Source organism: Cheilinus undulatus, linkage group 5 (genome assembly GCF_018320785.1).
Source record: "Cheilinus undulatus linkage group 5, ASM1832078v1, whole genome shotgun sequence".
Lineage (NCBI taxonomy): Eukaryota > Metazoa > Chordata > Actinopteri > Labriformes > Labridae > Cheilinus > Cheilinus undulatus.
The window spans coordinates 28,351,818-28,369,644 of record NC_054869.1 but is presented as its reverse complement, the minus strand read 5'-3'; the positions used below and the strand labels follow the sequence as shown (position 1 = coordinate 28,369,644).

Genomic DNA, 17,827 nt, shown 5'->3' with positions numbered 1-17,827 from the left:
TATAATGTTATATTTATGCATTTAATATTTGCTTTTTTGGAGTTTCAGCAGCCTAGTTTCTCAAAATGCTGCTGTGTGGTTTCTGAATGATTAAGAGTGAAAGGCCTTCAACTTCTGGAGCTGGTTCACCTCTCTTTGACTTTTGAGGTCACAATCAGTAAGTTGATGGGCCTCGACCTGCTTTGATATGGTGAAAGAATACTTGCCTCAGTCCTGATATAGAGAGCTTCGAGTTTTTTAGAGTTCTTTAGCATTTGAAACAAATGCTGTACGTAGTTTCCATAAAATTTCAGCCTGCAGCAGCAAACAAAATTATTGAGACTAAACAGATTTCTCCATCTGTCCAGCCTTAAATGTGGAAGAGAGAGAAAAAAAGTCATATTCATACATTTACCAATAGATCTGACATTCCGTGTTAAAGATGGAATCATTCAAAAGTCAGCTGCAGGCTGCAGAATCACAACATTTCTGCTCTTCTGCCATAGCCTTTATTTTTTAATCACTTCCAAGAGGCTAAACCGTGTAATACCCAGACCCTCCGTGCAGATTAAGGGTCTGAAATGTGCTCTATTTACCTTAATCATCGTAAAGTGAGAGTAACTCTGTTACTGAGACAAAGAAATACCCTCAGATGGACTGAGGGTAGAGTCTTGGTTTGATGAAAAAGTTCCTGACGTCTAGCAGCAGCCTACAGGCTCAGGTCATCGTGTTCCAGGCTCAGTTAAATGGAGCTGTGGCCCCAGCGTGCCACTGCTGTCAGACCTCACAGCCTCTGCCCACAACTTCGGGGGCTTGTAAAGAGGCCAGGGCTGATGGGTTTTTAGTCTCCTTGGGCGGCCAGCTGGAAAAAAAAATTGGAAGAATCCCATGATGTGTGAGTGTGTGTGTGAGAGAAACACTCTTATGAACTTTTAATTTAAGAAAAGAAGAAAAGTGTGTGTACATTTCTCTATTTCCTTTAAGCCTGGGTGGAAATACTAACTTACACATTTTGCACTGTTGGTGGGAAGCCATTAAGGGACTGTGCCAACGTTGTATAGAAGCCGTATGATTGTCAGAGGACCCGAGGGGAGAGTCATGTCAACCTTGTGCAGGAGACTTTTTTCAGACCAAAAATAGCTCTGTACTGAAAAGAAGCTGTGTTAGTGTGGGTCGCATAGGTCCAGGTAAGGGAGAAGGTGAAAGGCAAGGTTTAAGGTCTTATCACATCTAAGTACATGACTGAAAAGAACAAACTCAACAGTTTTGTAAAGTTATTACTGCAACCAACCATTTTATCTTCTTGTGAGTTCAACTGTAAACACAAGTTGCAAACGTATTCAACAAGAATGTGTCTGCATGTTTGCAAAGTTGCATAACAATGCAGCACTGAGCTGTGTCATGCATTAACCGACAGACACTTAAACTCCCCACTTCCAGGTCACTTATGTGTATTGGCTTTATTAAATGAGCTCTACAGTGAATCTCTAAAACTGCACACGGACTTTTGACCTGCATGCAGCTCTGTCTGCTGCATTGGTTTTCATTGTCACAATTTTTAGGCACACATAGAGCTTTTCTCTAACCACATCCTCTCCCTACACACTTACACTCCATTTTTGTGGAGGGCCTGCCACATTGAGAGCAGCACAGACCTTTGCTTTGGAGAGAGACTGCACTATTAAACCCTCAGACACTGAGTCTGCACTGACACAGACTCACTAACAGGTGTGACTGTGTTTGTTTCTCAGGGGAGACGCTATAAATATTGGTGCTATCACCTGTACATACATAAAAAAAAACTTAGAATGACTAAAAAATGTTTGATCTTTAGTCAAGGTCAAATTGATGATTTTAAAGTTTACAGCAGTGCTTCCAAAAGTGGACTGGGGCCCACTGGCCCAAGAGGTCAATTACAATAACTAAAAATCAGAGAAATGAAAAAAACAAAAAACAAAAAAAGATTAAAATCAAGTCAAGTTTTAGATGATAATAAAATACTGTTATGACTGTCAGTCATATTTATTGTATTGTATTGTTGTATATCGTGTAGAGAAGCGCTTGTTTTCTTTCTCCTCTCTTTCTGCTCCTCCACTTTATGCTTCTGCAGGTGTGGCACGTTATGATTAGACGGCAGCTGAAGGCACGCACCAGCCGCGGATCGGAGGAGTGATGTGGCGTTACGGGCTGCAATTGGCCGAGAGCTGATAGCTGCACATTCGAAGGGAGACAGCGGGAGCAGAGACGCCGACCCTCCTTCCTTACATGCAACCTTCGCCACAGCAGCTTGTTCATTGTGTTACTGAGAATTGTATATTGATAATTTGGTGTTTAACTATAAGTTAAAACTTAAAAGCAGTCCCGGTAGGTAGGGGAAAATAGCCCTTTGAAACCGTCAGTTTAGGTTTGTATGTATTTTCTTTGTTAAGACTAGGTAAGTGTTTTGATTTATAAGAGTGTTTTGATAATTATTTTTGCTATAGCTCCCTGAGGTAAATTGTTGAATAAAGAAGAAGAAATAATTAAATTTGTTTGTTGGACTGCAAGCTTGTTTCTTGTCAATTTTCGTACTGATTCATCTTGGGAGTGAGGAAGAAGAGGTCACCTTTATGTTATGTCTAGTATCCCCTTGGCTGGGCATAATATAAACTGGGGGCTCGTCTGGGATTTGAATCCGGGACCTCTCGCTGGGCGTAACAATACTTTCTTATAATTTTAAAATTTAGATGTAACAAAATGTTTGAAGCCCTTGACTTTTTTGTCCCCTGCCAAAATGAACAAGAATTTGGGCCATTTAACCAGCATTTAACAGCAGAATATACATAAATCAGAAACTTTGCTTCTAGTATGCATAAAACGGGACTGAGGGAACATGTTTCTCTCTGAATCTGACCAAAGACTGAGACAATAGGAACCAAGCTGAGAGTAAACCAGGAGTAATTGTTACCCTGTTATTTTTGCCTGGCACGGCACGCATTTGCATATCTGTATAGCAAAAGTTGTAAAGGGTCCCAAAATACTGACCTGTACAATGCACTTTCTTTGGCACCCTTCTGTAGGAGTACCATCCTTACCTACCCGTCCCAAAAAGAAGGAGCTACCCACAAAACTATAGAGGTTTGCACTGATGTCATGCCAGCGTCCAGTATGACTTTCTGTCACTCATCCTTTCTACAACTCTGCAGCTGGACCGGCAGACTTCCACTGCATGTGACTTCACATGCAAGGCCTTTACAGCCCGCCCACCAAGTGAGGGTACAGGCGTCCTTGGAAACGCAATTGTTTTGGTGTTTAGCGTACTAAACCATACTAAAACATACTCAAAGGGGATCACCTGATGGAAACGCAGCTTTAGACTCATAATTCACATGACCAGGCTTTGGAAATGACTGCATCAAGACTTTCTTTTGTCTTTGTGTAAGTTGTTTAAACAAGCAATGAAAACTGTGAGGTTTTTCTGCCACGCATTCAGTCAGCTGCACAATATATGCCAATGTTCAACACATAAACAACACTTAGCTTCACATTAGCACCACTGGTTCCCAGTTAGCACACCAGTTGCTATAATAACTTAGCAGCTTACAATAGCCAAATACCATCTTCAAGTGAAAACACAAACAAATAATCCAAACAAACAACTAAACATGGCTCTGTTGACTGTAATACACATTAAAACTCTGTATTACTAATGAAGATCTTGTCTTACAGTCAGTTGTCCCATATTAGTCCTCATGATGAGTTCAACTGTTCAACCTCCGCTAACACAATAAATCCAACCAACATGGTTTCTTTGGAGTAGTCCCAAAGAAAGACAAAAGTGTCCACTGTGGATAGGCCAGTACAGTCCTACTTTCATTGATGGCTCTTCTCACACATTTGCTGCTGATTAGCCAGGATGCCCTGAGCATGAACACACAGGGGAAGTGAGATGGTGCTCTCACCATCAGCCCCAAGCAGTCCATGCCTTTCTGCGTGACGTGATTCTGTGTGAATACAGTTCCACTTTATCTGAGAGTTGGTCATAGGCAGATTTACCCACTCATCCAAGTCCACTACAACTCTGCTCGTCCCAATCCTGTCCTTGTACCATAGCTGCTACAGCAGTGTTTCGGTTCATGACACCTTTTAATGGTATTGGATTGACTGGTGACACGCCGTTAACCATTCTACTATGCCACTTGCTTCCTGATTTTAAGAATTCACCAGTGTCTTCAGAGACATTAATGCTATTTGGGAAGGGTTTCGTGGACCATAAAATACATTTACAGAGATAAATATTGCAAAAGAAAATAGTGACTTAGCAGGTGTCTGATCAAGACAAAATAAATGTCAGTGTACATCAGTTGTACTTTCTGAGTAATACTAATGTATCTGAAAGCAAAACATTTGCACTAAAATTAACTTTTTCTGACACAAAAATGTGATAAATAAAAAAGTAAATTATTTGAGTCTCATGTTATGGTTGTACAAGGATTTTTGTGGGCCCCAGAAGATTTTTCATGCTGGGCTGCAGCATAATTCAGTTTGGGAAAGGCTGGTCTAAAAGATGGAAGAATGCTACATGAGTTTGTATGGCTGCAAAGTTTTATGTTTGCAAATAATAACATATAAATATGATTGAAAATGATTGGCTGAAGAAATGATGTGAATGTAATGTTTCTGCCAGAGTTTGAAATGCAGACAACATATTTTTGAGTGACATTAATCTATGGTTACAGAAAGTTCCCGTTTCCATGAGATTGAGGGGCTTTGGTGTGTTCCATTTGATCTCAGAAGTCAGAAATTCTGAGACATTTGTTGGACACTAAAGAAGGGAGAGCTTTGTGTTTCAGCTGACGAACAACTGTGAATCAGTGTTTCTCAGACCAAGGACTGATCATCACAGAACAAAGAAAAAAATCTCGATCCTTTATAGCTGGATATGAATTCCCCTCAAGACAGAATCCCGACTCTGAAGCTTGGAGGGACATCAGTTACGAATTAAACTTGGATGTGGGGTCATTCACAGTTTCATTCACAGTTTTGACATCTGACTTCCAAGATAAAGGAATGCACTGTTTGTTACAAAGCCCACCTCTGTAAACCCTACATCACAGTGAGTGCCTAACTCATTGTGGGTGTGATATCAAATGGGTTTCACCATGACACTGTGAGTGATGAGCTGCTTTTAAAAAGTCCTGTTGTCTGGAAAGCTTTAGATGGTAACTTTAGAGCTTGAGTAGGCTCAGATGAAGACAACAGCCAGTAAACAGGAGCCAACTAAAAAGATACGAGAAGGAGTGCTTTTTTTGGAGCAAACCCTTTAATTCATTATAGCCATGACTGTGTCCTGCATGTTTTAACTTTGTGAGAAAAGTTTGATTGTTCATCCTGATATGTGGAGCTCTGCTTGTCAGCAGAGAACTCATTTGAAACGTTTCATACAGTATGTTCCCGTGTACGTTATTTACATATTTGATTACACCATCCTACGCATAGAAATGTTGATATGAGCAAAATGAAAAAACAATTGCAGGAAATAGCGTAAAATCCACAGAGATCTGCATGGCAACTAATTATCCTGTGAGAAAATAAAAAGCTGTGAGGGAGGTTGAGATAAGCCATGAAATCTAATTATGAAGTTGGTGTGAATGTAGAGGGTAAATATGCACTACCAGGCGTGAATGAGACGTGATGTTCTGATGAGGGCGGATCCTTGTATCTCGCCAAATGTTCACAGTGTTTTTCATGCTAGTGGGAACCCTCGCTTCCTCTCAGCATGAGCCTCCCTTTCAAAGTCTCCAATCCACAGGCTCTGTGTTTGCCAACATGAATGCCTCAGGAGATCAGGCTCATTTAAAAATGAGCTCTTGAAGTCAACACTTAATAATACTTCATCGGAAAGTTCCTTTACAAGTAAAAATCTAGGAGCAGGACTTTTATCGCATATGACACAGCAGTGATTCATCCTGATACATGTTTATAAAAGCATCAGCCACAAATAGAAAACAGGCACTTGGAGTAATTTATTAAATAACTCTTATATAAAATAGATCATGAAACTGGAGATACGAGAAGTTTGATAGAACCTTTTCTCTTCTAAAGGGACATATTCTATTCAGAGGGTGCTTGTCAGACAGAATCCAAAATGTATTTAAAGGGTAGAATCTGCTGGAAGAGGACTTTAGCTGGTGTACAAAGAGGCAAACATGCCTTTCTATTTGGCCTCATGGGAAAACAAAAGAACTCACATGTTTAACTTGGACAAGTTGAACATCTAAAAAAAAAAAAACCCCCAAAAAAAAAAGAAAAAAAAAGAAAAAAAAAACTGTTATGGAAAAGGTATACATTACAATATGTATAAAATATATCGGGTCTATATCACCTCTTTGTCTTATGGACTGGTAAGAAGAGTAATTTCAGTGAGCTGATCAACTTGGAGCAATGATCAGCTGTATTTCTGCAGGACACTTTGTTGTTAAATCTGTCACTGGAGGAGTTCACATGGACATGTTTCAGGGTTTTTTAAATATAGTGTTAGCATTTATGCTAATATATGTTACAAATGAGACACTGCTTTGGAAAATGCTATGTTTTAAAATCATTTGAAGGGTTCTCGGAATTACATTTCAAACTTTCTAAGCTTGTACTGACAAAATGTGCGTTACAGAGATTACCATGGTGAAATTGTGGACAAGATTTTTCATTTAGCACTGACATCTGGTAAGTAGCATGTCCCATTTGCTGCCCAGGAGGTGGGCCAGTAAGAACAGACTGTGTGACATCACATTCAAAAGGTCTACATGTTTTGTTGTTATGAAAAAGGTTCCATGAACAGATGAGGATGTTTGGATAGCAAGTGCCATGCACACAGCTCCGCAAAAATGACTGAAAACTGCTGTGTTGGTGGTGTGACACTGCAATAAAACAACACCCCAATGCACATATATGCTTCTGTAGAGTAATGAGGTGTAAAACATGCAAAAATGGCTGACACAGGGTTGTTTGCATGGTTGGACAATGAAGTTGGGCTACCACCATGTTACCCTAAATTACAAAGTGAGTAAATTTCAGGAAAATGTCTACTAGGAGTGAGCTGCACAAGATGAACTCACAGTGCCACCATTGTTGTTGACATAGTGCACACATGCATCTGGGAGTCATTTTCATTTTCAGGGTAGCTGCATAGTTCCATGTTACAAAATGACCAAGGTGGTGCCTTTAAAAAACAAACAAAAGCCATGCCTCTCCAGGCACCCAAAACACAGACTCCATGTTCACTAACAGCCAAAAAGCAACCAAATGTTAACATTTTTAGTTGAAATTGTTGCCATGTTACCAGGGCTGAAAAGATGAGACAACCTTTTATACTGTCTGAGATCAACTTGAAGAGCTAGATCACTAGATCATATGGATCAGTAGAGCTGTGATCTAAACATCACCCACCTGAAAACGGGTAAGAATTCTATTATTTGGGAGAGAATTTAAGACTGTTGAAAAAGAGAAAAGAAAGGCTTCAACATCATTGTATTTCTGCTTCAATGCTGGTATGCAGAGGACTAAATGTTGAAGAATCATGATGTTATAAGCTAACAGAGTGAAACAGATTTTTAATTTTACTGCTTAACCCACCAACCTGTGAACTCTTTCTCACACTACAGCAGAGGTGGACTAATGTAGAGCAGAAGATGAACGAGGCCTTATTCACACAACTATAATTATATGAATAGGGTTCAGGTATCATGATTTCCCAAACTGGTGTACAGAGAGGCTTTAACTGAGTGAGACACAACTCTGGCATGCTCTCAGCCTGCAGCTGCTTGTGTATCTGCAAAGACTTGCCAGAGAGGCCTTGTTGATTTTTGCAGTTGATTCCTACTCAAGATCAATATCATCTCAGGTCTCCTTCAAACCCCTTACTTTTCAGGGTTAATCAGTGGCAATAAAAAGCTCAATGGATTTGCAGGAACCCTACTTTTCTAATATATTTTGTGATGAGAAGATATGTCTGAAATTGGTATATAAAAATGGTTGAGAATTTTTTGAGCCTCTGGACTCTCCACAACGGACTCACCAGAGGCAACTTGCCCCTGCAGATCTGTCGGACAAGCTGACATTTCAAAGCTTCTCTAATTTTGTATTCAAATGTTTTCTACTGTATTTTTCATGTTGAGAAAGAAAAGCAGTACTTAATGGTTAATGTTGCCTTCGGGGTCTTTTCTGCTGTCAAGGTTGTGATGTGAGGAGTCACACTTTGAATATTCCCACTGCATTTCCATACACTGTTAAATTATTTACTGAAAATGATAAGAAATGTGGCAGTGTTTGTAATATACATAAGTAGCTCTAATGGTATGCTGAATTTTATTAAAACGCCCAAGGCATTTCTGCATGTGCAAAAGTCACTTTAGACATGCAAATAGAATCATCATGGATGGCTGGTGATGTTGACTTTGGTTTAAAATGCATATTATAGAATAATCATTGATTTATTTGATCTTACAGAAAGCCTCAGGAGACTTTACCAAGAACAGAAGTTGCAACTAATAAAGATCAAACAGAGACTTAATAATTTAATTTTAGCAGGAGTTATTCCTGGTTCCTTGACCAGTGTATGATCAAAGCTGAAGTAGGTGGTTACATCCGTTGAAATAAGAAGGGAAAAGTTCAAAATGCACATTAGCAAAATGTTAATTAATGTGTGTGTTGTCCTTTTATTTCTGCTCTCGGTTTCACTGCAAAGAGCTCACACGGGTCTTGAATGGAGAGTCAACCACAGCGAAGCCAATGTCCTGAAGAGGCTGAGGAGAAAACAAACAAAAAAACAAGGACGCCTGAGGTTTGGGATTAAGCCAGATTTGAAGAAACAGTCGGCCATCTCTCTCCCAACAATCCTGAGCAACAATGAACTCACCACAGCAGGCCCACCATCTGTTTGGAAGGAAGAATGTTGTTTGGCTCTCAGTATGGTTAGTGAGACATAATGTGAGCTACTGCAAATTCTGAATGCAAATGCTTTTAGTAAATTCAAATGCATTTTGGCACCATTTAGCAGTTTTGTGTCTTTATTATTTATTCTACATTCCTCTGTTAAAGTGCTTTTTCCCCCTCATTAATTGGTGCACTGGCAATGGAGCAAAAAGAAACTTCATGAGCTGTGGGTAGAGGTTTGGTAATTGGCTTTAGTGTTTTTCATGAGGTGCTAGAAGAGCAAAAATGCCTTTTATTTAGCATTGACTTAAAATGAAAATCCAAATGCTGATAATGTCATTGTTAACAATGATCACTATTATTATTTTGGGATGATCTAGTCAATAAAAATAACAGAAATGAGCAAAACTCGAACATATTTAGGATGTCATGTGATGGAACAACTTTATTTTTACTAATCCTCAGACCAAAATCTGAAAATATGAAAGTTGATATCAGCATTTACTGGCTTAAACCCTGAGATGTGCAAGTTGTTGGACCCTACACTCTTTAACAGGTGGGAAAAAAATGAGCTTTTAAAATTGATGTGCACATGCAGTTTTTGTCATTTGGATAATGATATTACACCCTGTAAAGTGGTTAGAAAAAAAAAATATATATATATACAGTGCTTAACAAATTTATTAGGCCACCTGTCATATTTGTCTCAGAGACCATCCTGCATCATGAAGTGCTTTAATGCGGACTCTTTCATTTTCAGTGAGCTCTCCACGTTTTACCATTTTGAACAGGAATGAGGAATTTCAAACTGAATTCAACCAAATTTGAGCTGGCTCACTGGGCTTCTCTGAGAAGTCAGAAATTAATCAAGCATAACATTCAACCACTAAAACTCATTTTTCTGTTCAGGAATGCAAGTAAATAACTATAATTTGACATATTAATCAAGAAATATTAATGTGCTTTACTATTTTTTCAGTTTTTTTGTAAATCAGTAAATTTGAAAATTCATGGATAGTAATAATAATTCTATTTTAGCATTAAAATATCATTTGGGTTAAAGAGCTTCAACATATTGGTGTATTAACCACTGCAGAAACATAAAAAATTATTTTGGTAATTACCATTACTGTTTATTTAGGGCAGCTGTGGCATAAACCTTACTTTGGTTAGGGTTAGGGTGGTCTAACAAATTTATTAAGCACTGTATGCATTTAAGGTTTTTTATATGACAGGCCATTGTGTTATGGATGGCCAGGCCAAATTTCAGTCCTTAAAAACATCTCTAAGGTTTTAAAATTAAGCTTTAAAATCATTAAAAATGAAGCAGTATTTGCTCTATGGTGTGGGCATGTCAGTTGAATGAGCTAAAGCCAAACCCACTCCTCTTAGACTTTTTAAAAAATGTTTCTGATCAGAGTGCAGCTGCCTGGCTCTGTGCCAGAGCATTGGAGAAGATGTTGGGGATTAAATTTACTGTTTTCTGGTACAAATTTCTCGGTTATGATATTTTCAATGACCTGTTGGTCACCTTGACAGATACATTTGGGAAATTTACCTCACAATGAACAAACACAGCATGTAGTTGCAGTCATGTAATCAAGGAAAAAAAAAAAAGAAAACTTCACAAATATTGTTAAAAAAAATATCCTGTATCATTTTGCTTGTCTGAAACATTTCAGCCATTGAGACTTACTTTGCTTTATTTTTTTTACAGATAATTATGATGAGAAGGAAAGGAATTTGAGTGCTTTTGACTTACAAGCAAGCGATACTGATATGTAGTTATACAGATGAGGACAAAAATATTAGCCCCCTATGAAAATTTAAATTGTTTTAAGTATTTCCCAATTGCTGCAAAAAGGAGACACTACTGACTATTAGCATCGCAGGGGCTATTAATTGTATCCAAAGTTAAAATAATAATAATAATAATAATAATAATAATAAATAATTAAATAAAAACCAGGATGTTTGGAAAAGGTGTGTTGAAAAAATTGCTCTGTTTAACAGCACTTGGGAAAACATTAAAAATTTTGAAATTTTCATTGAGGGGCTGATAAATTCATCCTCAGTGTAAATAAATGCACACTCATGAAACTACAGACTTTGTAATACACACATAGTACATAGAGATACCTCTCAAAAAATTAGAATACCGTGAAAAAGTTCCATATTTTTGTCACTTATTTCAGAAAGTGAAACCCATGTATTATATAGACTCATTACACATAGAGTGAAATATGTCAAACCTGTATTTCTTGAAATGTTGCTGATCATGGCTTACAGATAATGAAAACCCAAAATGCAGTGTCTCAGAACATTAGAATATTGTGGTTCAGTAGTTCAATAGAGAAGACTGCAGACTTGACAGATGTCCAGAAGACAGTCATTGACACCCTCCACAAGGAGGGTAAGCCACAAAAGGTCATTGCTAAAGAAGCTGGTTGTTCACAGAGTGCTGTATCCAAGCATATTCATAGAAAGTTGAGTGGAAGGAAAAAGTGTGGTAGGAAAATGTGCACCAGCATAAGGGATAACCGCAGCCTTGAGAGGATTGTCAAGCAAAATCCATTCAAGAATTTGGGGAAACTTCACAAGGAGAGGACTGAGGCTGGAGTCAGCGCATCAAGAGCCACTATGCACAGACCAATCCTAGACATGGGCTACAAATGTGGCATTCCTCGTGTCAAGCCATTCCTGAACCAGAGACAACGTCGGAAGTGTCTTACCTGGGCTGTGGAGAAAAAGAACTGGACTGTTGCTCAGTGGTCCAAAGTCCTCTTTTCAGATGAAAGTAAGTTTTGCATGTCATGTGGAAATCAAGGTCCCAGAGTCTGGAGGAAGAGTGGAGAGGCACAGAATCCACTTTGCTTGAAGTCCAGTGTGAAGTTTCCACAGTCAGTGATGATTTGGGCTGCCATGGCATCTGCTGGTGTTGGTCCTCTGTGTTTTCTGAAGTCCACAGTCAACGCAGCCATCTACCAGGAAATCTTAGAACACTTCATGCTTCCTTCTGCTGAGAAGCTTTATGGAGATGCTGATTTCATTTTCCAGCAGGACTTGGCACCTGCCCACGCTGCCAAAGGTACCAAAAGCTGGTTCAATGACCATGGTGTTACTGTGCTTGATTGGCCAGCAAACTGGCCTGACCTGAACCCACTGAGAATCTATAAGGTATTGTCAAGAGGAAGATGAGAGACACTAGACCCAACAATGCAGATGACCTGTAGGCCGCTATCAAAGCAACCTGGGCTTCCATTACACCTGAGCAGTGCCACAGGCTGATTGCCTCCATGCCATGCCGCGTTGATGCAGTAATTCATGCAAAAAAACATACTTTTCAGAAGCCTGACATTTCTGTTTAAAATATCTTTTTTTACTGATATTATGTATTCTAATTTTCCGAGACACTGAATTTTGGGTTTTCATTATTTGTAAGCGATAATCATCAACATTTCAAGAAATAAAGGCTTGAAATATTTCACTCTATGTGTAATGAGTCTATATAATATGGGTTTCATTTTCACTTTGACAAAAATATTGAACTTTTTTCACGATATTCAAATTTTTTGAGATGTACCTGTACTGTAGGTCTCATCTTAGAAACACAGAGCATATCTGTCCTTTTTAAATAAAATGTTCTTCAAATTTTAGGCTTGCTATCTCTTCAATTCATTAAAAAAAAAAGGGGTTTTTTTCTGAAATTGGCCTCTATGGCTCCTACATCAGGCCCCTCACCACTTTCTAATCTAGCCACAAGAAGATTAACAAATTCAGAAAACATAAGGAGGAAAATATGGCTTGTCTTTATTGACCTTTTGGTCTAAAAGTTTAAATTAAAACCTTCAACCTATAGCAACTTATTGAACAAGAAGCACACAGGTATTGATTTTCCCCTTGGCTTGCATGGTGAATGCATACTTACCAGTCATTCTCGATTAAACAAAAAGGTTTTCACATCAAATCGCCTTTCCTAAGGCTCCTTGACAGTGCAGTTTTCCTTACTGAGAAATTAAACAAAAGATGTTTCCTTCTAACCTGAAATGCCAGATGGATTTGTTTCGCACATCCATCTGGAAAAGCTTCAATAGGAAACGTTTGAGAAAAGGCAGAGGATTTGACTTTTGTGGTTTTTGAAAAGGAAAAAACTCACTGCTGTTTTTTGTTCTTCTTTTAATGAAGAAATGTCATCAAGTTCTGATAAAACTGGCGCTTTAGCAGCATCCACACAAATCTCTTCCTCCATAACTGCACCAGCTCTTGCTGCTGCTTGTTTACGTCACGACTCTGCTGCGCCTGAAAGTACTGCCCCTTGTCGCTGATTGGTCTTGCCACTTTCTACCCGGGCCCAAACGGTTCAGATGGGAGCTTTGCAAGATGGATTCGCCAGTGAAAAACACGGAAACGGGCGTATCCATCTGCTTTGCAAGGTTAGTTTCCTGCATGTGTTTTTAGCCAATCACAACACAGCATATTAGCATCAAAAACAATGACAATCATCATGTGAGTTCCAGAAATATCTCATTTGCCCCTTTGTGTCTGGCTTCAGTGATAGGAACTACATATTCCATTAATTTTGGAAGGATATAACATATGTTTTCAAGAGCATGTAAAAAAACAAAAAAGGCCAAAATGCTGATACTATTTTAGCTCGTTTCAATCTCCGGCTCCCACAGCATCTATCAAGAAAAATCTGGCTCTTGTACAAATGGAGTAAATGACCTCTGGTTTAAGCTAACTGTGAAATAAACAAGTTGATACATGGCAGCACATACTTATGTACACAATGAATGCTCCTATGAAAACACATATGAATGGGTTGTTCGGTTGAATTAGCCTATATTGATCTGATTACATCAAATGCTTACAAGCTAAATAAGGAAGTAATTTTTGAATGTCTCTAAACTTGCTGTGTACAGTGAGGTCCCTAAAGAATGACACTTCTTAACATTGTCCTTTTGGTTGACAGTATTTCCCTGTAAGCCACATTTAATCATAGTTAAATGTTCCTTGATATTCCATAGGAAATGCACAAAGGTAATTTTTTAACCCCATTGGCATAATAATACAAAAATTAAATTTTCTTAAAATGTATTAAATACCATTAAAAAATACTAAATACTAAATCTAAAATACTTTTCAGAAACAAGATTTTGATAAATACTTGGAATATGAACTAATAATAACTTAAAAATACAAATAAACTGCAAGAAACCAACCTCACAGGCTTTTTTTACTCACTTGCAAATCTAAGGGTTAAAAGAGCAAATCCTTTGGTGTCTTCTCTTTCATGCTGTAAAATACCACACAATAATCTCACAAAAATCTACGAAATAAGAACTTTTATTCATAATATATTCATACTTGTACACAAGTAAAATAAAATGCATATCTATGATTCCATTGCAGTCTCCATGAACAAATCGACAGCATTCTTTTTGGTAAATGCTACCCATATACCTTCTCTGTCATGAAAATAGAACTAAATTGGGGGAGGTAAAACACCTGTTTTTATAAACATAAAAAACATAACATTACCCAACAAATGCATCACTTTGAATAAATAATGGGGGTAGATTTTCCTCATTAAACTGACCCAACATTCTTTGTGTGCACTCTGTCTCTGATTCCCTGTTTTTTTTTCTTGGTTTTTTTTTTTTTTTTTTGTCTTTTTTATTCCTCCAGTCATCTGTCTAAGCAGTAAAAGCTTTTGAGAGGGAAAAAAGGAGGAGTCTCTGAAGTGTAGCTTAGACACGGTACAGTTAAGTACATAGAGAACAAACAATTCTGGGCACCAATTCATTATATACATGAGATCTGTAGTGTTCTGTAAAGGCATCCATTTTGTTAAATGTATTCTAACGTCCTCGTCATTGCCAGTATTTTCCCATGTGGGGGCAATGTGACTCCTGGCTTTTCAGTCACTGTCTGTTGTAGATGTCACTGCATCTCTCTGTTTTCATTGTCATGAGCATCAACAATCTTGAGTTCTGTGTTTAGAGTCCCATCAGGAGTCCTAAGACATGGCTAGAGATATCCAGATCATGGGAATGACAAGACAGCGCAGCACTTGCAGGGAAGAACCCCGGCCTTTAATGCAGTGGGCGTCTGATTTGGGCTTTTTGGAGCACTTCTTTTTCTTTTTGTTTGATGCTGTAGATGACTCCACATTGTCTATAAGGTCAGGGTTTAGGTTTTCCAAAGACTTGTCCAATGTGTTGGACAAGGTCCCAAGCGGTCCATCATTCTGCTTGTTTTGGGTCTCATTTTTCGTTCGTTCTGGCTCCTTATATTTGGTCTTAGACATGTTTTCCTTCTCCTTAAGAGGGTTGTTGGTGATTTGGCGGCTCTTGCCAGACAGTATGGAGGACTTGTCATTCTCTCCAAGGCAACACCTTGGAATAGTGTCTCCGAGAGGATTTTCCGTGGAAGGGAACTTGCCAGACTGTGCCTTACTGAAGAGATTGGTCTGGATTTGAGGTGTTTCCACACATCCCTCCAGGTCTTCACTTTTTAGTCTTATCAGGTCCTTTCCAGCCAGGAACTCAGGAACATTGCACTCCAACTCAGAGCTGGAACCCTTGAACCTTTTGAACCAGTCCCACAAGGTCCTCGCCCGGCAGTCACAGATCCACTGGTTCCCATTTAAACGTAAGTACTGCAGAGATACCAATGGGTCCATGGTCTCCCCAGTCAACACAGTAAGGTTGTTGAAGAACAAGAACAGGGATTTCAGCCTTCCCAGATCACTAAAAGCCCTTGGTTGGACAAAGATAACACGATTCTGATGTAGAAGCAGTCGGTCCAGATTGATCAAGCCCCGAAACATGTTATCCGTAACTATCTTGATCTTGTTATTGTGCAGGTAGAGATAGGTTAGGTTGGCAAGGTCCAGAAAAGTGTCATCATGCAAGGTTAGAATGTTATTGTCCTGCAGGTAAAGGTACTGTAGGGAGAACATTCCTCGGAAAACTCCAACAGGGAGTTCTGACAGGCCACACCTGTGCAAGTGGAGGGTATGCAGCTTAGTTAAGCCCCGAAAGGCCGTAGGGCTAATGGTGCGCAGATTGCTGTTGTCTCCAATGTCCAGCTCCTCAAGCTTCTCCAAGCCATAGAAAGCTCCTGCCTCGATGTAGCTGATGTTGTTGGAATAGAGCCAAAGAACAGTGAGATTGTGACATGAGCTGAAACTGGTGGATCTCACCACTGATAGTTTGTTGCTCTGAAGAAATATCCTCTGACTCCGCACGGGGATCTCAGTAGGAATTGAAAACAGTCCTTGTTGTTGGCAGGCCACTGTGGGCCTGGGCTCACTGTAGCATACACACTTGGCAGGGCAGCTGTCAGTTTGAGGCACGAGGTTCAGCCACATCATCAGGAAGAGGAGGCGCCCCCCTGTAAACACAAGAAAAAAGACAGTAGAAGATTAGTGAATGAGGTCTGTGAATATTAGAAGTCACAGTTTTTGGATATAGAAACCTTTACGCAAAAAAAGCGATTCAGGTATAAGTGTATTAAAAAATATTTTAACAACAAAAAAAATAGAGGATCATAAAATCAGTGTGATACAGAGCAGTGATTTTCAAACTGTTTTACCTAAGGCACATTAAGATAAAACCAAATCTCAAGGCACACCACATATCCATGCAAAATAGCCTCTTTAGCATGTGTTACAGAATCTTTAGTTGTTACATAGTTTGAGTAATAACCCATGGTTGTTCTAATTCTTACATTAGACTTCAACGAGTCTGCCTGCAGTGCACCCTACTCCAATGCCCAACCCTGAGTAGCAGCTCATGTTATCTCTTTAGGCTTTGCTGAGCCCTGCTCAATAAGGATTTGTTGAACCGTTCTTAGTCTGGTCCCTCTCCAGGGACCACTTTGCCTTGGGAGACCCTACCAGGGTGTAGTGCCCCTGACAACGCTGCTCCTGGGTTCTCAGGACAGAACCCCTCCACCACCACAACAAGGTGGCGCTTCTTTGAGGAGCACTTAGCTTACTTCACACCACATGGGAACCATCGGCGTCCACCCCAGGGTCCAGGCTGACCGGGGGGCATACTTCCTTATTTTCTTACAAAATAAAAGCAGTAATGTATCCATACAATTTTAAAATGCAAAAAAAAAGAATTTTAAAACACACAAGAAGGGGAGATCAATCATGGAAGAATCAGCCACTTTTGCAATTCAGGTTAAGATGGCATGAATAACAGTTTGTATTAGTTTATGACAGCAATGTATCACTTTTTTGCCTAGGCCTAGAGAGATTAAGTGTTTTAAACTAGGTAAAAATGTTATTCATTTTCATACCATTTCTTTTGTTTTTGTTTTTGTTCCAGAGTCATTTGTTGCACATGTAGAAAGTCAGGGGTTCAATCTCCAGCTCTTGTAATTAAACTCAAGTTGCTCTCACTGCTGCAACAGTGGTGTAAAAATGTTCATGATACAATAAGTTAATAATGTTGGCCTCTTAACATAGCAGCCTGCCAGTGTGTGAATGTGGTGTGAATGAGTAATGGTGACCTGCTGTGTAAAAAGCGCTTGGAGTTGTCAGATAACTTGAAGAGGGTTTTACAAGCTCAAGTCAATTGACTATTTATCTAAAAAATTAAGTATATAAGCCATGTTAAGTTTGATTCCTTTAAGCCATTGAAATGTTAATTATGTAACAAATAATATCTAAAATGTTGTCTTGCATAAAGTGCACCAATCAGCACATTACTACAGAATAGGGAATCCTCTTTGTAAGTGACTCAGCAGGTTTTTTCACAGTGATGATATTTAGATCAGGGGACACATCCTTTCCCTGCTGTCTCTGCTGACAGGAAGCCCTAAACAGCTGTGGAGAATCCTGTGCAGGCAACCTCATTTAAAATTGGGTGGGTGGCTTTTATGTGGAATTAGCTTGCCTCTAATAGGGCGGACATAACTAATG

General features: G+C 39.1%; 1 protein-coding gene across 1 annotated transcript in view; it reads right to left on the bottom strand.

The window, feature by feature from the left end:
• Positions 1–14,361: 14,361 nt before the first annotated feature.
• rtn4r (reticulon 4 receptor) overlaps positions 14,362–17,827 on the bottom strand; it is an 81,974-nt gene continuing 78,508 nt past the window's right edge. The window contains exon 2 of the mRNA XM_041788223.1: positions 14,362–16,287. Coding sequence (XP_041644157.1) covers positions 14,909–16,287 — 1,379 coding nt within the window. The 3' untranslated portion in view covers positions 14,362–14,908. The remainder of the gene's footprint in view (positions 16,288–17,827) is intronic.